Source organism: Corvus brachyrhynchos, unplaced genomic scaffold (assembly GCF_000691975.1).
Source record: "Corvus brachyrhynchos isolate BGI_N302 unplaced genomic scaffold, ASM69197v1 scaffold200, whole genome shotgun sequence".
Lineage (NCBI taxonomy): Eukaryota > Metazoa > Chordata > Aves > Passeriformes > Corvidae > Corvus > Corvus brachyrhynchos.
Genome location: NW_008236184.1, coordinates 7,632,893 through 7,655,454, shown reverse-complemented (window position 1 = coordinate 7,655,454; position 22,562 = coordinate 7,632,893). Strand labels below are relative to the sequence as shown.

General features: G+C 41.0%; 1 protein-coding gene across 6 annotated transcripts in view; it reads left to right on the top strand.

Annotated features, from left to right (window-relative positions):
* Positions 1-22,562, top strand: part of MEF2A (myocyte enhancer factor 2A) — a 75,294-nt gene that overhangs the window by 49,038 nt on the left and 3,694 nt on the right. For 3 of the 6 annotated variants that reach the window (XM_017736627.1, XM_017736618.1, XM_017736633.1), the window contains exons 5-11: positions 2,320-2,539; positions 2,732-2,791; positions 12,588-12,778; positions 14,370-14,393; positions 17,944-18,070; positions 21,839-21,965; positions 22,398-22,562. In XM_017736627.1, coding sequence (XP_017592116.1) covers positions 2,320-2,539; positions 2,732-2,791; positions 12,588-12,778; positions 14,370-14,393; positions 17,944-18,070; positions 21,839-21,965; positions 22,398-22,562 — 914 coding nt within the window. The remainder of the gene's footprint in view (positions 1-2,319; positions 2,540-2,731; positions 2,792-12,587; positions 12,779-14,369; positions 14,394-17,943; positions 18,071-21,838; positions 21,966-22,397) is intronic. The other 3 variants (XM_017736647.1, XM_017736638.1, XM_017736643.1) reach the window with 1 other exon arrangement.

The following is a 22,562-nucleotide window of genomic DNA, read 5'->3' as shown; positions in this document are numbered from 1 at the left end:
GAAAACTGAAAAATATTAGAAAATTTTCTCCCAAGTGCCAATCCAGTGTGCAGCCATAAGTCACTTGGCTCCAGAACTTCAGTTTGGGGATAAAAGGAGTGGAAATATTGCATGTTTTTTGTGGAGGTGTTCATGATGACATTTAATTTCCACCTACAAAACCCTGTTAGTGTTGAGTATTACTAAGTATTTTCTAAGAAAACTAATACAGAGCTTTGCCACAGCCTTTGAATACTTTAAGATGGCAAATCTTGTAGCAATTAAAAGAGATGGACTGGGTGAGTTAATCTGCACGGACCCTGGGGCACTTGAGTAGTGTGTCCAAATGACTTGCTGATATTGGAAATCATTTCATCATTCAGAGCATAAGAGATACCTCCTCTGGGGACTGAACAGCAAACTGACAGTCATGACACCCAGCATCACTTCTGTTAGCACCTTACGCTTGAATAAAGCCGAAATCTTTTGGGTTTTGCTTTGTTTTGAAGATTTTGGTATCCAACACTTTTGTGTTGAGACATCTTCAGGTCTCATCTCTCAGTATGTTACAGCTAAATGGGTTTTTGGTGAAGAGCCTAAATGTTTGTGTGGACATCAGTGTAAATAAAGAAGGCAACATTATTTTTTAGCGGTACAGCTATGTATTTGTAACTTAAATTTGAGCAATTATGTTTCTGTTTCCAGTACTTCTGGGGCTGTATAAGAACACAGCTTCTCTTGTTCTCCTGCACTGATTGCTGTCAAAGGATAGGAATGAGGCAAAGCGTGAAGAATTTGGTCGTAACCAAATGAGCACCATAGATGGGCAGGCAGCCTTTATTGTAAGGTGTGGGGGGAGGCTGTCACTTACTCGTTCTGTATTGAGAAACCTACAGAAAAAATGTTCCAGCTGTTACCTCCTAGCAGTGTGTTCAGCATGCTTCAGGTATTTCCAGTTTAGTTTGAGCTGCTTGACAGCATGCTGTGTAAAAACACCCTGGTTTTGGTAGATACTGTGAAGTTTCAAGTAGTTTCCCCTGAAAACAAGCGCCAGTAGGGCTTGTCATTGGTTAGATACTGTGAATGATTTGCTAGCATTACCTTGTTCTACTTCATTACTTTTTCCTTCCCATCTGTGCCAAAAATTGATGATTATTCTTAGAATGCGTCAGTAGGGGCATTGTTGTTGGCTCTCGTTAGTAAGAGATTTTGTTTCTTGTAGAGAGTATATTCTGCTCTTCTAATTAGTATCGTTACTGTTACATTTCTTGTATTTAACTTTTCGTGCAGAAGTATCATTCTAAGTGATTTTTAAGCTACACATGATGAAATTGCATTTTTTAAAGTATACTTGCTAGGTCATGTGTGTTGGTCATTTGCCTTTGACCTCTTAATCACAACTATCATCTCTCTGTTCTGTCAATAAATACTACTGGGTTTTTACCCTTAAATTGTACTTGTCATGGTTTTGTTTCCAGTAATTATGAGAGTTGTGAAAGAAAATAGTCCCTTTTGTTTCAGAAACCCATCACTGTCAAAGGATAGGAATGAGACAAAGGCCAAAGAAGTTAGTCACGACCAAATGAGTACCATAGATGGCAGGCAGCTCAGCTTTTGGTTCAAAAGCTGTTGAATAACAAACATACATACTACAGAAAAACAGTTGCATTTTAAATAGCGCTGTAAAAACTAGAATTTAAAAAACGAGATTTGCAAAGATGGAGTGGGTATTCAAGCAGGGGTTTGTGGAACCTGAAATGTTTAAATTCAAATTACTGAACTTTGTGACTTTCTAAAGCTCTGTTTATTTTTCTAGTCTGTTGAAAAACAAAGTCTTAGAGATTAGTAGCAATATTTTGACAAAGTTATTACTAGAAAATGTTATTACTAACTTGTTATTTTTTGTGTGATAACTGTTTGTAATGTGCATGTTTATGCTTACATTTTGAAGGTGCAACAATTCATTGATTTGTAGACATGTTTAGCTTGTCATTGTTTTGTAATAATCCAAATTAACGGTTAAATTTGTTGTATTTATGATCTTGTGAATTCATATGAATATTTTCAGTTTTTTCTGTTTGAATGTTACATATTTGAGAAATTTGAATAATTCTTTGGAACTGTAATTATGTGATGTAAAAGAATTTAACACCGTACTTTACCACAAATGGATGTTTTAAAATTGTATGTTTAATAGAGTTTAAAAACTAACAGAATTAACTTTCTTTTAATAAAACCCAACAAACTGATGTAACTGTGGATTTATATAATGTGCTGTTTCTGCAAACACAGTTAATGCTAATGGCATTGTCTTGTTGTTCCTCATCTTCTCTCCTGCAGCCTGGCTTGCCTGCCCAGAACTTCTCCATGTCGGTGACTGTTCCAGTGTCCAATCCCAACACTTTAACCTACAGCAACCCAGGGAGCTCCCTGGTGTCCCCATCCCTGGCTGCCAGCTCCTCGCTCACGGACACGACCATGCTGTCCCCACCCCAGAGCACCCTGCACCGTAACGTGTCCCCCGGGGCCCCACAGAGACCGCCCAGCACCGGCAACGCAGGTGAGCTCTCGCTGCTGCTGCGCCTTCCTTCCACACCCCCGGGCGGTTTTGTATCAGAGCCCACAAAAACCCTCCCAAGTAACGAGTTCTCAGTGGTTTCAGTGCCTTTTCACAGCTTAAGTTTTGACATACAGCATTACACAATACTGTAATGGGGCAAGTGAGTTTAATGCTCTGGATTATTTTGATTAGGTGGAATGCTGGGGACAACTGATCTCTCAGTGCCAAATGGAGCTGGTACCAGTCCAGTGGGTAAGTGCAGTATTGTATCTTTGTTATAAAAAATAGTATTGTGGTTTTAGTTTCTCAGTTATTCAAAAGCAATTTTTAATTTTGACTCTTCTGAAAAAGTGGCTGGGAAAGAAAAAAGGTTGTAATTTTTTTGGCTGCACTGTTATTGTCAAGTTCTATAAATTATTATCAGGCATTTAGCTTTTTACTGCTGTGCCCTTTCCACTTCAGTAATATTTGCCTTTTTTATTTTAGTGGTTTTCAGTAGTAGCATGCTGCTCCTGCTTTTGTGTTTCTCTACAGGTACACATTTACACATTTACAGGTACATTTACACATCTCTACAGGTACACATTTTAGAATTACAGCATTCTAAAAACATTTTATGTTTGCCAAATCTGAACTATTGCACTAAAGGCAACTCAGCTCAGTTCTCAACTTTAGTATTTGCAGGACCTGGATATTTGCTGCTGGTTGTGGTGCCAATCAGAATGAAGCAAATACAGACTGTATTGTTTGTATTGCCATGTGTATCTTAATACTCATTTTCTAGCAGTTACATGAAGAAAGCAATAAATCTTGGAAACTGATAGCTAGGGTCTGTCTTAATTTTGGATGATGATCAGAATTTCTTTTGAAAACAAATTAGAGATCTTGCCAAAAATCAAATCCACAGTATTTTTTGGTCTTCAGTAAAAATGTATTATAGCACTTTTTCATTTCAATAATGTTTTGTCTCCCCTAAACAAAATTTAGCGCTCTGATAGAGGGGCAGGCACCCACTGAAATGTGTCGTGTCACAGACAGGCAAAATAAATGATAGTTCAGCCACTTTGGTCACATTCCTTCTGTGCCATTGGAAGTCGTGCTGGCTGAAGGTCAGTTTTGCAAACACACCTAACTCCCCTTGGGAAGTGTTCATAGCATGGAATTAGAGAAGCAACTGTTGACCTTTCGGTGTTTGCCCACTGGCTACTTAGTGTGGCAGCTGGGAAAAAGTTCTTTGAACATCAAGTCAGGCAATTGAATTGATGAGTAAAAAATGCTGCAGCTCTCCAAGGCTGAAAGCACAGGATTGACTTTCCACTCTTTATCCATTCCTTGGCTATGTGCAGCAAAGATATGAAATATTAAAGAGTGGTTTCCATCAGGTAAGCAAGATTTTAAATGGAGGAAACTTCCTCAGTTGAAAAAAGATGACTATTTTTAGAAACCGTAGAGGTCAGATGTTGATTTCCATGGAATTTTTTGAGTCAGACTAAATAAGTTTATTATCAGGCTGTTTCAGGCCTCTTTTCCAAAATCAGGCTTTAGTAGCAGCAGCTTCAGATTTAAGACTCCTTCCTTCAATAAGCAAATAAAGCAGTGGTTACAGTGCTTGCTATAGGGTATCTATAGGGTATCTAGAAGTGCCCAGTTATGGCAGCTTGGGGAACATATTTAATGCAGTAAAATGTTTTCCTCCTTGCATTTATTAATAGTTTATGTAAAAAGTCAAAATGCATCACTTATCTCTTACTTGCAGAACATCACACCCAAGATGTTATACATGTACCCACTCACTTCTAGAAAGGTTTGTCATACAAGTGAGAGTTGTGACTGTACAAGAACAGGGGAACATCTCTAAGTACCTCTAGTGAAATTCAAATACCTGGTTAACACCAGAATGCTAAATCTGAGGGGTACCCTGAGTTGTCAGAGCTCCACTTGCTGTAAGTTATGGCATAAGAACTCTTTAACTACTGACAGGTGCACAGGAACCTTCTCAGTTACAACCACAATCAAGAAGTCGTACGTAACCAGATTGACTAAATCTGCTGTCAACTTAAGCTTGACAGCTGCTGTTGAAATGTATCTTGTGTTAATTATGTCTGCAGACAATAATGGTTTTAGTTTCTTGCTGCATTTATTGTAGAGTTCACTTTTTAAAAATCTATTTTCTTCTTTTAGCTTCCAGGGTTTTTTTTTTAAACTTCTCAGGAGTGGAGAATTCTCCTATGGATGTAGTGAAAGGTCACGTGCCAAATTTGCAGTTTCAATTTATAGAAGTGATGTCAGAGGTAAAGATAGAGTACTGGCATATCCATATTCCCAGATATTCTCTTATAAATAAATAATGGAAAAACCCATCTTCTTCAGTATTATGAAGTTCTTGAGCATCTGAGATTTTGTTCTCATTTCCTTGAAAGACACTTATATGCCTTTATCTCTTAGTAACAAGCAAGTAAAGGTTATCTTGCTTATTTGGGACCCAGTTCAAACAAAGATGTTGCATAAAATGGCTCATACTGAGTTCACATGAGTCTTTTTCTCAAGTCCTGTGTAACTTGATTGGAATGGAAATGATTTGCTTTAGCAGTCAATCTGCCAACTTAACAGTTTTTCTGTGGAAAATAACTTTGAGTAAAAATATCTGCGTGTTGTAGCAAAGATTGGTAGGTGGTTTTTTATATCCAGAACAGAAAATTTTGTGATCACTTTATAATACTGAGAGCTTACTTCACATGCAGCTGTCATAACTCTGAAAAAGCATTTTCATTTTGTAATATTTTTAAAATTCTACCCACCACATAAAAAACATTTGCTGAAAATTTTTACTTGGCAAATATACCAGTTTTGAGAGGGGAAAAATGTCCAGCATTATAACAGAGTTTGCTCTAGAGCTAATTTATTTTTTCTGTTAGTGAGATCAAATGTTTCTGAGCTAGAACACTGTGATGATCCTGTTGCTCCCGGTCACTGTTAAACCCTGTTCAGTTTGTGATGGCCATCAAATGTGCCCCAGAGTCTCGTGTCACCAGGATGTGGGGAACACTTTAGGCAGAGTACAGCCTCAGGTGCCCAGATACAAGGGAGAGTTTCTTTGGCGGATGGATCCATGGATGATGTTCCAGTTTGCCATGAGTTCCACTTTGCTGTGTTCCAGTAGATTGGTATCATCCCATGAATCATCCACAGGTTGCCAGTGAAATGCACTTCAGTGACCTTGTCCCATCCTTGAGGACTCTGAGAATCAGAAAAGCTCAGAAGTACCACCACAGTTATTCAGTCTTTACTTTTTCTTCCACACCTTTCACATGTGGCATTGAGCCAGAACCATGCCAAGAATCTTAGCTGGTTTTCATTGCCAGGGCTGCATGAAAACCATAAACCCTAAGTTCTTCCTAGTTCCAGGTGATTCTTACAGAACTGTTGGAAGTGGAGGCTGTTTATGGCTTCCCAAAGTCACAGTATTTTCCATCTGTACATTCCTGTGTCACTGAAGTAGCCTTTCTGGTCAGTAATGCAGATTATGGACACAGTTAATCTTTTGGAAAAGAAGAAAAAAGAAAAAGAAATTGTCTTTCCTCTTACATTTCTACCATCAAGACAATGGATAAATGGATACCCTGGTCTGCTTGGGTACTGAACTTCTCCTCTTTGTTCCAGAGCTGTATCTTCCCTAATGTCCTCACTAATCTTCAGGTTCTGAGAATGTGAAGTAACCTCAGGAATACGTACTTTCTTTGGAGTAGAACTGAACGATATACCTGCTTGAAAAGCTGTGTCTTGTGAGCTGCTGGATTTCTACTGAGAGTCAGTCTAGATCATGTGTGGTCTTTTATCCTGGCCTGAGGAGGGATTTTGCAGAGGTGCCACTGACAGCTTGCACACAGCTGTAAACTGCTTGGAGGTGCCGGAAAGGGATCAAGACAGGACTGTGAAAAGCCACACCTGTAAATGGTTCCCTTTGTCTTGAGGGCTTGGCTGGTGGGGGAAGCTTTTTGTGTGTGTCTGAGGATAAAAGAATCTTTGAGCTTGGTCTTGCACAAGTCTGAATACGCTGCAATTCCGGAGTGCACCAGAGGCTTCAATAACAGGAATGCTCTCTGTGCACACCTTTCTGGTTGTGTTTGGTTTGTGAAATGAGAGACACTCCAGTGAGGAGTATTCAAATAACTCCTGAAAAACACCTCTTGCAGTTTCAGGCAAATGTTCTGCATTGATGCTATCAGCCTCTTCCTTAAGAATGCAAATTTCTTCTGCCTCTACCCCACTCTGACATTTATATAATGTCCCCTTGCCAGCCTGTTTCACCTGCATCAGCTACAAGGCTTGGCCCTGTGGGAGAGGACCACCTTAGGAAAGCAGCTGTAAATGAACACTGAACATGTTTCTGCTTAAGGCTGTGCTTTCCTGATGGTATTTCTGGTCTGTGCTTCCTCTTCAGTGAGACAGGTAGGATCTGTCCCAAGTAGTCTTTAAGTAGTCAGAGCCCCTCACTTCCCAGCTGTATGGAAAGGGGTGTGACTTCAGAATGTTTGCTCACCTGCTGCTAAATGCAGCACACGAAGGTTCCTGCTCTGTGCTGTCAGTAGTGTCCAGGCATCATGGCTTGCCTTGCTCTGATCTTTGAGAGGACACAGGTCAATACAACAGTCAGGGTTTCACCCTTCTCCAAGGAAGGGTCTGAAGGATCCCTGAGGAACACAAGACCAGTCTATTCACTCCTACAGCTTCCAGGCTCTCTTGAAGGTAAAGGAGTTCAGGGAGTGGGCTGCAGAGCAGCTGTTTCACAGGGTGTGAGCTGAACCCTTTTCCTTTGCTGGACGTTGTCAGCACATAACAAAGGCTGATCCATCCATCACTCTCTGATTAAATCAGCTCACAAGAAATGACTGGCTGAAATCAGCATGAAAACATGCTGGTTGAAGAAAGAAAGTATTTGTTTTTTTTTTTTTTTTTTTTTTTTTTTTTTTTAACTGTAGCTCTTTCTCCTTGGAAACCACCCGTCTGCATGATATGAGGTTTTAGTCGAAATTTCGTATCTTGCTATGTGTGTTTGTTATCTTACCATAATTTCTGATTTACTGAGAGGTACGTGACAATTCTGGTTGGAATTTGCCATACAGAGAACAAATTATTAGTCTCCCAGCTGGGTTGAAGTAAGTCTCAACATTTATATAATGTCCCCTTGCCCAGGATACACTGCCACATCTCCAGTTGTTCTAAACACCATTTCTCTCCTCCTTTCTTTGCCATTCTTTACATTGGCTTTGTATAGAGACATAGAAATTGGCAAGTTTAGGAAGTAAACTGATGTAATAAACTGTAATCTGTTAATCGACAAAAGACCTAAAAGACTTCCAGTTGCTGTTGCTGATGTTTCACTCAGATACAAGAGCAATATGCCTTTATTTAGGTTTGCTGTTGCATTCTGAATAATAACCACCCCTTTAAATTCTAAATATCCTTGAAAATTCTTTCTCCTTTTATGTAGCTGTAGGCAAAAGAAAATTTCCAACAACCTGGGAAATAACCTTTTTTTTAAGTTCTGTAACATGACTAAGCATTCTCTTGACATTTAGTCATGTGTGTTTCTTTTTTGCTGCCTTTAATATCTAAAGTACTGCCTTAGAAGCATAAATCTTACATGTTAGACATGTTTCAAGACCATATATTACTATCAAAGGTATATTTTAATTCTAATTATAGTATTATCTGACATATTTATTTGTAAAGATCAGTAAAAATACATGTATTTCAGATTCCTTGAGATATTACAGTAAATTCTTTCCAAAGCTAATATAGAACTTGAGCTTTTTGAAATGGTGGTAGAATCAGCAGTGATTGCTGTGCAAAGCTGAAAATGGTAGGAATGGCATATGCTGTTTTTAATTTCATTTGCATTTTATTTTTAATTTATGTTTGCTTGAATCTGTTATACTAAACCCCAAAGTAAACAAATTGAGCAACTAATGCTCAGAAATGCTATTGCTGGGTTTACTTGCAATATGTCCCTTTGCCCAAGGTTCATCATGTAAATGTTTTCCTTGAGTAGATTTTATCTGGCCTTCTGATGCCCTGTGAATCAATGGCTTGTTGCAAACACAATTTTCAGTTTACTTCTAATTGTGTGATGTCTGTTGGGTTTTATGATGTCACTTGAGGCATAAATATTTAGTTATTACAATCCTGATTTTTGCTTAATCTTACATGGCTTAGCTGCTTGCCCACAGTTATTCCAAAACTGTGTATAACTGTTCAGTTATTTCAATGATATTTATCTTTTGGTGGTTCGGTTTTCCAAAGTGAACCACCAAAAAAAAAAAAAAAAAAAAAAAAAAAAAAAAAAAAAAAAAAAAAAAAAATTAATGGCATCAATGCCTATAATTTATTCCTTGAGTAGTAATAAGTACATGGAGTACTTTCCAGCCACGTGTGTTCATTGTTTCAGCTGATGTGATTTATATAGTGAAATATGAGTCTGGCTCATGTAATTGAATGCTGTGTCTTGGGCTGCAGGACAGTAAATGAGATTAAGCTGTATTATGTCTCTGAAGGCAGAATATCCAGTTGGTATCATGGGTGGGTTGTAACATTTCACTTCAGAAAAGAAGTTGCCTCAAAAGTAAACACTTTCTGACTAAACAAGAAGCAGTCTAATGTACGTTGGCAGGGTTTGTTATCATCAAATCTAATTAAATTATGATTCATATAATTGAGAGCTTATATTTGCATTGGTGTCTGTTTTCCGAAGGACTGTTTTGAACATGGTTTCACGTCTGTTTTAAGGAATTAGAGTTAAATAAAACTCTTCCTTTGGGAGTAAAAACGGTTGTATTTTTACACATATGTAGGATATTATAGTCTGTTTCCGTTTTCAGTTTGAAAACGTTTTTAAACATAAAGTATTGTCTTTGGGGAAGATCTATAGTGGGTAGGGTAGAAACAATTTCTGTATTATATGAAATAGTAAGTAGAATTTATGGGGTTATTAAGGCCTCGGTTTGGCAAAGGGCCGTGTAGTTGCATCATCCTGTACTCATTATCTTTTTCTGGCTCCTGACCTTGCTCTAAGAAATACCACACATTTAGTTATCCTTTCACTCTTAACTGGTAATTTGATTTTCTTATTAGATTATTAAAAGGAAAAAGGCTTGAAGTTTCATACTAAAAATGAATATTCTGCACTCTTATTGCAGTCCCAGCATATGATCCGTCAGATGATCGATACAGACACTCCAGTGTTTGCTCAATGTTCAGTGCCAGCTCTTTATCACAAAGGGCTGCTATTGGATTAATACCCAGAGTATTGCACACTTAAGATATTTTTCGTTGTTGTTTCTCCCATTTTTAATATATTTTAAACACTCCTTTTAAGAAGTGCTCAGCCTTTTGTCAGAAGAAATGCTTTGACTCTGCCCTCCTGCCGCCTGATGCTGCGCAGAGCAGGCAGTGGCAGGGAGTTCGTTGTTTTTGACAGCACCACTAAAAGCATGAAATGTTTCTGAAGGTTTGGCAGAGCCCTGGAATAAGGGCTCAGGAAATGACTGGATTGGGTGTGGAAGAAAGACACTGTCCAGATTTAACACACGGGCTACCGAAATACTTGAACCAGAGGACAGGAAATGGTATCATAGGATGGCCCAAAGTGCAGCACAGAACCCCATTGTTCGTACAGAGTGGGATTGTTGGGCAGCTTAAACTCTGCTCAGAACTCCACAGCCCTGCCATGGAAAGGTAACACTGACAGCCCCAGTGGGTAATAAAATGCTATTTATTATCACGTTAAAGCCCAGATTTTACTTCTGGTATAACAGTAAGTTCTTTAAATGTTCTGGCATTTTTGCTGAAAATGGGAGGTACCATAACAAAGTTTCAGATATAATTTGGTGAAAAGTATGCCATTTTCTAATATTTTTCCTCCCTAGCATCTCTTTCCAAATCCGTTTAGCTTTTTCCCTGTCCATTGTGTAGGATGTCTCTGGCAATCTGATGCTCTGCAGGCTGGCTGTACCTCACACTGCACTCATTTATAATGGATAGGAATTGATGCATTACTGTGTTAACAAAATCATGATTCTGCAAAAACTGTCTCCATTTCAGGAACCTTAAGGGTAGCACAGAACTTAATTTCTCCTTTTGGCTTGTTGGTTTTTCCATGTGACCCAGCTGTGGAGAGTTTTCTCCTACGAGTCAAGAGTATATTTAGCCCTAGTGTGTATTCTCATCTCCAGCCCAACTTTTCAACCACTCCACCTAAATTTTATCACTAACCTAGAAGCATCTGAATAAATTCTGCTGTTACCTGCTGAGGAATGTAGATCCTTTAATCACAAAATGAGTAAATGAGTTTTTGCTGTGGTTTTTAATACAGAAAGAAGAATGCTGACATTAAAAACTTTATTTTCTGCTGTGTTCCTTCTTTTCCCCATAACTTCAGAGTTAAAAGTCATATTCCCATACCTCCTATACAAATGCTTCAGGAAAGTACTAAATTAGAATAACTCCTCCTTGCTCTGTTAACCCTGGAAAACTCAAGGGATATATCAGATCATCCATGTATGGTCAGGCTTTTGGCACAGTGGGAAATCCACATAGTGAGTAAATCCTGAGGAGGCTTCCTCACTAGGATCCTGGTGAATTCCCATCGAGGTTCTTAGTGTGCCTTGGCTGAGTATCTTGGTAGTACCAGGCACCTTCATGAAGCTTTGTGCCCTTGCTCATACATGTTGCTATTCTTCCTTCTTGCTGTGCTATTAAAGGCATTAAAAATGTTGCTAAAGAAGGTAGAATGTGACACTGACAACTTTCTTATTTTAATTGCTTTTAGATTAATATGTATTTAATGCAATAAAATTGGATTGGGCATAGGGGCCTATTCAAATTAGAATAATAATGCAAAATTCATGCCAGCGTGGCGCTACGGGCGATTAGGAGAGAATTTCCCACACAGTGAACTTTGTCTCATAGACTTTTCCCTGATTGTGCCTATAAAAGCTGCTTTCAGACTTGCAGTGTTAATGCAAACAGAATCTTACTATGAATTTTTTATGTTTATTTATACACACACACAGGTTCTGTAGGGTAAACTATGGGGTTGCCTGTTGCAAAATTCTCCTTAACAACTTTTCTTCTGTTTGCAGCTGAATAAGGTTTGTGTATTTTGGGAATTGTTGCTATAAATATGATTCTGTGATTGGAATGTGGCTTTAACATTTTTTCTGAGAAATATATTTTGGTTAACATGATTGGTGCTTCTGTCAGGATGGGAAAATAGAATACTGGGCACTTCACTGATTTGCTGCCTTGGTACTGTTTTCTGATCAGTTCTGATTGTAAGCTGAGGCCTCTACCTTGAGCATATTCAGCTTCTGGAGATTTCAGGGCTGAATCCTGGATCTGTAGGCTTTGGCTTGTCTAATTCCACTTAAAATGAGTACCAGGAGTAAGGAGAAAGACTTTGTAAATAAACCTATGGGCATAAGCAATGTGTATATCTGGAATTAATTTGAAGGGAAAGGATTTGTTCCCCTCATTGTTGCTAAATACAATAATCAGACAGTAAATATTGATGCTGAAATGAGTCCTACAGATCTTGGATGTATATGAAAAATATGTAAATTTTAGAAACAGAGACTTTGGGAGCTGATCTTTTATTCTCACAGGCAACAATTCAGTGTAGTCCATGCTCTGTCGGGGTGGGGACCAAGTGGGGTTGTGCAAAACCTTAACTTTTCTGCAGGCTCAGCCTGAAGGAGCTTCAAAGGGCAAAATAAACACAATGGATGTTATTAGAAATAGTTCTTTGGCAATTTGCTCTTCTCAGCATTTAAGCAGCCACAGTGTGCCCTTGGAGTGATATTCCCTTTACATATTGATCCTCTGGTGAGAGTGGTTTGTGTTCATTCGATTGTTCAATACACAGCCCCTTGTGGGAAGTTTGTTATCGGAAGTTTTACGAAATAAATATTTCATAACTGGTACATGAGCACCAAAATTTTGTATTGTCCTTCTCCTCCGTCTTACAGCCCATTTGTTTTTCCTCTTTCAGGAAATGGGTTTGTGAATTCCCGAGCTTCACCAAGTCTACTTGGTACCAGTGGTGGTGGGAATGGCCTAGGCAAAGTCATGCCTACAAAGTCCCCACCTCCACCAGGAGGAGGAAATCTTGGCATGAACAACCGCAAACCCGACCTCCGTGTCGTCATCCCACCCTCCAGCAAGGGCATGATGCCACCACTGGTGAGTTAAAACATTTGTTCTGAGTCTGGCTGTGAAAATGGGTGTTCTGCCCACATGCACAGGGAGAAACCGTCTCACCTGCTTATCATAGGGTGTAGGAATAGAGGGGTGTTTGTATTCTGAAATGCCACTCAACTCAAAAGATGAAATTCAAAAGTACGAATTATGACCTGGGGAGAAGTTAAATTTGTAAGGAATTTTTACAGGTGTAAAATAGCAGCCTGACCTAAACGTGGCACAATCCTAGAGACAGGGCCGGGGTCTTTGGTGTCTTGATCTGACATCCCTCTGACTTGGTACCGAGAACTCCAGTGGTTTGGAGGATGTGGGTTTTAAAAAGGGTTATCCATTATTCTGTGGAGGAACAGCTGATCTTCATTGATGATGTGAACTCTATTAACGTGCCCTAAAGCACATTTTGTACCTGTATTTCCCGGGTCGTAACGGCTGTGGGATGTGAAGTGCAGCTTCCGTGGTGAGGAAGGGCTGAGAGCAGCACTGGTCTGATGTGGCACCAGGGAACGTGACCTTGGCTGTCCTGCGGAGCTGTCATGTCTTCAGCGAGGCCATCAAAGAGCACTGAGATGCTCTGCAGTGCTGCTCTGCACTTTGGCATCTGGGCAGCAATGTTTGTCCACCCAGGCTGGGAATAGCACACGAGTTTCGTGTCAGCCATGAGGCAACCACGGCCTCAAGCCCAGAACAGGTCTTGCAGGAAGCATTACTCTGTTTTTCCTTTAATTTACTTGGCCAAATCCTTTGGTCTTAGTCTTTTGCTGCCATGTAGAAATTGTCAGCGTCTCTGTGGATGTTTTCTGTGTATGGAAGAATGGGCCATAACCAGGAGGAGCAGGATATAAACAACACAAGTACTCTCTGTATAATTCCTATTTGTTTTTAAGCTACCACAAGTGCTTACATTTGTTACTGGTACTCATGATGAATAATACCAAATTAATCCAAGTAACAAAAGCTATAATTAGCCTCAGAGTAATGATTCTTGAAAAAAAAAAAAGGTTTTTCTAGGAATACTGAAGTGTAGGACAGATAGGAAGTATACTGGCTGATTATTACAGTGGAAATTGCACTGTTAATTAGAAATAGGAACAGTAATGCAGTTCTGATGTTAGTGGTGCACAGCACCTATTTACTGTTGTGCTCTGAAGAACAACATCATATTCAGCTTTGGGCTTGTCTGTGTTTTTGGGGGAGTTAGGAGATTTCAGAGTAGATGCTGGCATGGAATGATGGTTGTATGTGAAAAGTATTTTGTTGGTGAGCTGGCTTACTGGATCAGTGCAGCCAGAGACTGCTGTGCTGCACATCCACATGTGCAGCCGTGTCCTTGGGGTCACCAAGCTCTTGCTGCACCAATTTCCCCAAAGCCAGTGTTCTGTACAGCAGGTTTTATGTGACACGAATTTCATGAAGTATTACATTTCTAGCAGTATTATCTACAGAATCAGGTGGCAAACACACATTATTAATTAAAATGAATCAAAATCCTGAAGCACAAACGTGACTTTTTCTTTCATTTGAAAGCAATGCTATTTTTAGTAACTATGTTATCCCTCTTGTTTGCTGAGTACAGTCGGAGGAGGATGAATTGGAGTTGGTGAGTTTGGGCTGCTGTTTGCTGAGAGACAGCAAGATGCTGGAAATGTCTTTCACTACAGCTTTTTAACTGTAGTTTCATTACATATTTTAAATAATTCCAGTGTTCCCTTGGTAGCAGACAAAAATACATTTGTTTTATCAAACTCAAAACTAGACCAATTCAAGTTGAAAACACATCCAAAGTCAGCACTTGCCATTTGTAAACTTCTATTTTTTTTTTTCCTGAAAATGTTTCTGTTTTTCTTGGAGGGAACATTGGAAAAGAGCCTTACAAAGTAACTGTCCATGTATATAGGATTTGTACTGCCTTCTGTATGAAATACAAATAATCACTTTCCATCCCCTAAATTATTGGAATGTTTTTAGAAAGTGGCTTCACTTGTGAAGTTCTTCAGATTGTAACACCAGCCCTGTGTTACTTCTCTTCCTTTCAAGGAGATGACATCATTGCTGGTGAGGTCACCTTTTTGGAGGTTAGAATTATTTCATCCTGCGTGAGATTATCAAACCACAGGGGTGTTCCCTGTTTACCAAAAGGAGGAGAGAATTGCAAGTGAATAATTCTACCTTTTTTCCAGTGGAAGGATATTCTGCTTTTAAAAGGAAACTCTTGGGATTTGTGTGTTTTCAATTTTTCTTTCCCCAAAGTTTTTAACATTTGGCATTCTGTCTGGAAAATTAACGTAAGGCTAAAATAATTCATAACTTATTTTTAGAGCGATTTGCAAATTGTTTGGCTGCTGTGGCACAAACCAGGCAGAAGATGCTGTGTCAGATTCACAGAGAAATAAATCAACCTATTGCAGACCTTGATTTGTTGTTGAACATGGACCTGTTGCTAATATGAGGCTCTAATTGCATGAAAGCATGGAAAATGTAGTGATTTAGACAAATTTCTTGATGAATGCATGCTGCTGGTTGATTTTTACCTTAAACATGAGAAATGTATTTTAAAAGTAAGGGAAAATGGTTTTTAAAAGTCAGTATTGAAGTTTTTAAGTGTTACTGGGATGTCTTGCTCGTCGAGCAGTTAGAGCTCTCCCACTTTCTTCTTACCTTCAGGGGAGTGTCTGGTTTTCAGTGCAAGAAGAAAAGCTCAGTGTAAAAGCACTTAATCAAATATCATTGCAATTGAAATTAAAGCCAAAGCCTTTGGACTGAGGGATTCCCCCCTGCCCTGTGCCGTGTGGGATCAGCAGATGGAGCCGCACGTGGATCCCATGTGTGGCGTGGGCCATCTAGTGGCTCCAAAAACTGGGACCAGCCCTGACAGGAGCAGCACTCACACAAAGGAAAGGTGCAGTGTCTGCCTCAAACATGGTAAAGAAATACGAGCTACACCTGCAGGATTCTGTCTGATGCTGATTCCAGTGTGGGGAAGCAGATCCCATCTGTGAACACTCTGTGTGGTTGGAGCTGAGCACTGAATATGAAAAGCAGCTACCAACAGTAGCGTAGCGTGAAATAAAGATACTGAATTCTTCCTGCTACATTTGCACCAGTTCAAAAGATTAAAAAAAGAAATCCTGAAATTTGTCATTAATCTCCAAGGACAACAAATATTGGGCACATCTAAATATTGCTTAGTGTCTTTGTGTGGCTGAGTGTTCCAGGAATTATATTCAGAAAGAATTTACATCAGAAAACCACCTTTATACCTTTATTAGCCACTTAAAACCCAAAAAGCAATCCCATGAGGAAATTCTTTGGTCTGGATTGTTTCCCAGTATATTCCTCTTTACTTTTCCATTATGCAGTAATTCCAACTTTATAGGCAGCCATCCAAGAAGGCTTTGGAGAAAGGTCAATTCCTGACAGACACAAAAATCTGCTCTAATAACATCTCTTTATGCCAGATAAACTTGGTCTAGGGGAGATTTTCAGAAGTACGTAAGTGATTTAAAGGGATCAATTACAGCAAATCAGAGGGACTTTCTCTGGGACTTGGAGCTTTGAAGCCTGGGAGCTCTGAAGCAGAGAGGGCACATCTGCCAGTGTGTGCATTTGGCAAAAAATGCCAAAGAGCCCCATAATCCTTGGGAAGCTCGAAGGTGGGAATTGCAAGAGCAGCCAGACACAAGAAAGATCAGAAGCTGGCAGCCAGTGAAAGCTGTGGCTAATTTTAATATGGATGCTGTGATATGTATTACTTTCTTTAAATGGGAAAGATACAAGATTGATAACCCTCAATTCATCTTCATAAATTTAAGCTTAAAATTGAATACAGCCCCATTTCTGTACCTGCTCATTCTGATATTTTTAAGGGAATGATGCATTTTTAATGCTGCTCATTCTCTCAAGATTAGAGTGGAGAAAAAAGTTAACTGGTGCAGATCCTGAAATACCTGTGTCTGAAATAAGGGAAACTTGCAAGACTGAGTAAACTTCAGCGTTGTAAAGCTATGAAATGGATCCCTACCAAAGAGATGAGAAACTGCTCCTTTTGTAGCAAATACTTTTTCAGAGATAGAGGTTCTCTTTAAAACCAGCAGATTGAAACCCAGCTCCTTGTAGAAATACAGGATGTAGAGACTGCTGCTATTTCTAAGAATCCTGCAGATAAAAGTAAGTATCTGTTGTTGAAAAATAAAAACACGTAGAATTTTCTGTTCTTGACAGTATCTGGCCAAATGGTGTCGAACCTCATATTTTCAAGATGATTTGCAGTTGCCACCATGGAGAGCAGAACGTTCTGTGGCAGGAGCTTTGCTGTCTGGTGCTGTTCACCACAGTGTTCAATTAATTTTCTATCCAGCAAATTTGGTTAGAGCTTATTTTGAGTGATATGTTTGCTGCAGATGTTCATTCCAGTATATGGGAAAGAAAGACTGTTACTAAAAAGCCAACTTGTGCCCACAGATTATCTGAGACAATCTAGTTTAGCTATTTTCCCTGTCAGAAAAGCACAGTTGCTCTTTGTGAACTCCAGTGTCATTTGCTTGGAAACATATCTGCATTATAACAAGTACTCTCTCAGTTTCTCAGGAACCATGGGAACAGCAAGATTATTTTATCACTGAAGTCTTATCAACACAAATTTAGAAGATCTCTGTGTTCCTTTCAGGACAGGTGTAGTCAGCACAGTGTCAAAACTGGCAGCTGAAATTTGGAAAATTGGATAAACAACTGTGAAGTGGGAGAATCTCTTCTAGTGGAACTGCACCTCACCATCTGCATTAAAACCTCTTTAAAAATAAGACTAAAACTCTTAAAATCACTTAAGAACTTCTGAGAATTGTTGTGTGTATCCCTAAGAAACTGCATTTATTTTTGTGTGTCCTACAACTCTAACACAGTTGAAATCTGCATGCTTGGGAAGTGGCCCAGTGAGCCCTCAATTAATTTTTCATTTCAGTTTGCCAAGATCGTTTTGGTTGTCTTAAAATATTTTAGCTTGTTTAGAAAACCAATCCTGACAAAAAGGATGTGTTCCTAACTCAAAGACACAGCAAAGCAGCACATTTGAATGCAATGCCCTGTTATCCTAGCACTGCATTTTTCATTGTTCTCTGTGGTCTCACAAGGTTTGTTATTTCCATCCCTTGCAGAATACCCAAAGGATAAGCAGTTCTCAGTCCACGCAGCCCCTGGCCACCCCTGTGGTGTCGGTGACGACTCCGAGCCTGCCCCCGCAGGGACTCGTGTACTCGGCCATGCCCACTGCCTACAACACTGGTAAGCCCTGCTGGGGTCAGGGGCTGGGACTTGGACCCACGTGAGTCAGAAGTCCAGGAAATCTGCATTTCTGTGACACCTGGCTTTATTTTCCTCTTCAGTTCAAATGAGTTCCTACTCATCAAAACTGAGCCTGTAGCTACTTGCTCTTGTGAGTGCCTCACGTTTAGGCAGTAGCTGATCCTTTGGTAGTTCTGTTCTTCAGATACTTTGATTGTCTGCAGGACCTTAAAACTACTTTTTATCCAAGCTGGGTGTGATGGAATGCATTTGGTAATGTAAGAGTGATGAGTGGTTTGCTGGATGGGAAAGTAGTTCGTGAAGGTCAAGTAATAAGTGATGGAACATGAGGCAATGGCAGCCTCACATTGCACAACGGGAGGTATAGGTTGGATATTGAGGAAAATTTCTTCACCAAAAGGGTTGTCTGACATCCACCAGGGCAGTGGTGGGATTCCAGCCCCCCAAAGATGGTATTTTATACATTTTCTCTACTCTTAGCTTTCAAAGTTTTCACTGCAGTTTTTAGTTTAGCCAGCCAAGCACCTCACATTCTCTTGTATCTTTTTATGTTAATGAGCTCATTAGCTGGCAGTGCCCTGAGCCCCTTTCTGTGTCCCAGGCAGTGCCACAGCCAGGAAGGTGCAGGGAGAGGAACTGTGCACCCATGAGCTGTGGGGGCTGTACTGGGACCCTGCACTCCTCACACCCATCAGCCAGGGGCTGTATTTGCCCTGCAGCAGCAGCAGCACACAGCTGCCCTGAGGGGCTCAATTCTGAAGCAGGGAGTGCAGAAGTTGGGCTGCAGGAGCAGTGTCATGGGCAGAGCAGTAACTTGCTGTGGGTGATCAGCTGAAGTGTGTTAGGTGGACATGCAGACCTTGGTTTGACTCTTGCCCCAGAGATGGTTCAGCTCTTGTGTTCAATGGCTGTTCAAAGCAAACTGTTCTGGTCCCTGCTCAGAAGAGCCACGCTGAGTTTCACCTGATACATCCCTTCTGTCCAGTTGGATGCTGTTTCAGAAGCAGTGCTGGGTGCATCCCTCACCCAGAATAACCTGTAAGCTGGTGGCTGAAACATCCAAAAGCTGAGAGGGGCTGCAGTGGGAATCTCAGGAAGCAGCAAAGGCAATGGGGACTGGTGTCCTACGCAATGGACAAATGCTGATATCACTGGGGTGTGATTTTAAACTCCAGCCCATTTCCTTTGATAATGCAAATAATTTGTGCAAAGCTTTTAGCCTTTAGTGGTTTTCGCACACTTAAGAAGTGTTTCTATTAGATTGAACCTTTCAGGAGATTTGCAGAAAGAAATTTGATGTTGAAACTGAATTGTCGCCTGGGGATTCTCAGGGTAGTCACTACTTACAGCACAATTTCAGTTTTGCAGTTCAAGGACTAAGATAAAATTTAAATACCTGAATTGTTTTTCTGGATTGATAGGGGTTGTTTTCTTCAGAGCTGGAAGGGATAGCTGCAGCTCTTGGGTCCTTAATTAAAACGTTGGATATCAGTTTTCCGCAAATATCCTATTTTATATAATCTGTTTTGGTATTCTGCAGATTGCTGGAGGAAGGGCCAGAATCAACTGAGTTACTGGTTCTAAAACAGTCCAGGCATTTAAAAAAATACTAAAACTCCCAGCAATCAGTTAATCAGTAATTGACACCTGAGCAGAGCACACCAAGCCATAAAAAAATTCCTGGCTTCAGGTCAGTTATTTTGCAGAGGCACAAACTTCCCAGTGCTGCTTGTGGGGGTCACTGCAGTGAGAGTTTCTGTGGTGCAGAAGATGCTCTTGTGTGTACGACTTCATCTCCTATCAGGTCACTCGTGCAGCAGGGGTAGCCTCCTGTCACTGCCAGCAGGTATGTGATTATTTAGGGAATTAATAGTGCAGCTAATTGTGTAGTGACATACGTACTCCTCAGAGAAATACCTCCTCAAAGCCCTGTGACCACACAGAATGTGTCTGAAGTGTCAGAAGTTAACTGTCCATGGTCATAAAAGCTGTAATTGCAATGGAAAAAAATTATGTGGGAACTGAATTCCTATGAGTGTTTCCTTCAGGTCTGCTCTGACAAATCCCATCCGCCCAGCACTTCCATCCCCAGTGCTCGCACGGGCCACACTTGGCAGTTGTTGGAAGCCTGGCTGCTTTGAAGGCTCAGTGCATGTCTGGGTCACTGGAGGGGCTGCAGAGTTTTTAGTTTTTCTTCATTTTTTAGATTCAGTTTTAGTCTTGCGAAAGGGGCTTTTTGGGTCAGTCATCTTGGGACAAGCCTTTCTGAAGCTGTGCAGAAATATGCGTGAGGGGTTTCAGAGTTTCAGCAGAAGTGTCAACTGAGAAGAAATGAAACAAAAAGGCAGCCTAAGAAGCTTCATCTGCTGGAAGCAGCTGGGACTCCTGAGGTCTTCAGGAAGGTTCTGGCAGAGATGTGTGTGAGTCTCTGACAGCACAGGGTCCTGCTGGCCCTGGATTCTCCTCCCAAGATGAGCTATTTTAGGGAGATCCAGAATTTATACACAGCAGACAGGTCAGGGGATGGGAGGGGGAGATTGTTCAAGAAAGGCTCATCGCAGGAGAGAGAGAGAGAGATTGTAATGGTGGTGGCATTTTAGGACAATACTATTAAAAAAACTCCTATGTCCCCAAACACAAATCAAAGCCAAACCCAGCTTAAGTGGAATGTTTGGTTCCTCTCCTGGCAGTACAGAGTGAGTTTGGCTGCTCACATTTTGTCCCATTCTCAAGAGACAAAAATTATTTTAAGGGAGCTTTATTACAAAACAATTAAAAGCAGAGAAGAGTTTGACTTTGTCTTCAAACCTGAAAGAAAACAAGAGTGATAATGATCGAGTGAAAACACCTTCAGTTCTGTGAATGAAGTGAGAAGTGAGGGAGCCCTGCAGCAGCCAGAGCCACCGGCCGGCTGCTGCTCTGGGGTCGGAATAGATTGAGTTCTCCGGGCTCCATTTAAGTTGTATTTCTAAAGTATGGGGTTCTCTTGCTCCACATAAAGGGGTTTCTTTGGTTTATGTGATACAGAGATGACAGTTTAATCAGACATTGAGGAGCGATATTGTGGGGAAGGGGAGGATGGGATGTGGTACAGTGGGACTGCACTGACGGGTCACTGAGGGGTTTGGGTACCCAGCCCCTGCCCTGCCTTTTCAGAGTCCCTGTGACTGCCTGGGCAGCCAGTGCTGTTCATGACTTGGGTCTGGATGGAGGTTGTAGGACCAGGAGCTCTGTGGCATCGTGAGCAACCCAAATGGTACCTGTGTCTTGTCTGAGGAGCTGCCACCTCCCACCTGGGACTGAACCACAGCCCAGGTGTCTGCAGTGAATTCAGGCCAAGATCCACCCTGACTCATATGGATTCTTCCCTTTTTGTTTCATTTTGAAATGTCCGTGTAGGCAAACCTCTTCAAAAATTCCAAGTCTTGCTGCAAGGTGCACACCTCTGTATATACACAATGCATTAATGTGTTGTACCTGTGGGTTTGGAAGAAGCTCCAAGACAGCAATGTGGAGGAACTGAAAGCAGAATGCAAAAAAGAATTTCATTTGGAGGCATCTGTACTGTTAAGCTCCCTGTGAGGCTGGCAGGATTGCTCCCAGAGTTTTCACGTTTGGATTCCTTTGGATCAGCTGCCTTTGTTCTGGGCAGAAAGCCTTTGTATTTGCATTTATTTATATATGTATGTTATATATATAAACCCCCCTATACATTACTTCATTGTTTGTTTGTTTTTCCCCTCTTAGATTACTCCTTGACTAGCGCAGACCTGTCTGCCCTGCAGGGGTTTAACTCCCCAGGAATGCTGTCCTTGGGGCAGGTGTCTGCCTGGCAGCAGCACCACCTCGGTCCTGCGGCCCTCAGCTCTCTTGTGTAAGTACCCGGGGTGCCGGTGCAGGGCAGCACTGGGGGAGCTTCTGCCTCTTCTGCTGGATCAGCTGCACCAGGGGAATACTGAGCACATTTTAACCTCTTGTCTGTGCTGCAAAGCATTTGTGTGTCAGGGTGTTTGTCCCTGCAGTCACCTCCAGCTAATGAGCCGTGTCCCTGCAGGCTCAGCTTCTCACCAAGGAGGCACCTGTGTGATGACTGAAATGTTTGGCAGTAGGAAATCCTTGTTTGTTCTGAACTTCTGTAAATGCAGCTCGGACCTTTAATTAATGCTTTTTTCTCCTTTGCTCTTCCCAGTAAGGTGCATTGATTAATGTGCTGAGCCCCAAGGCCTCACCGTCACAAACACATGAATTGTCACTTGGTTTTCTCTTTTTGTTTCCTTATTTGCGCCTTTCTGTTTTCTTTCCCCAGCACTGGCAGCCAGCTATCTCAGGGTTCCAATCTCTCCATTAACACCAACCAAAACATCAACATCAAATCCGAACCGATCTCCCCTCCCCGGGACCGTGTCACCCCCTCCGGGTTCCCGCCGCAGCAGCCGCAGCCGCCACCGCCGCCGGCGCGCCCGGGGCGGGG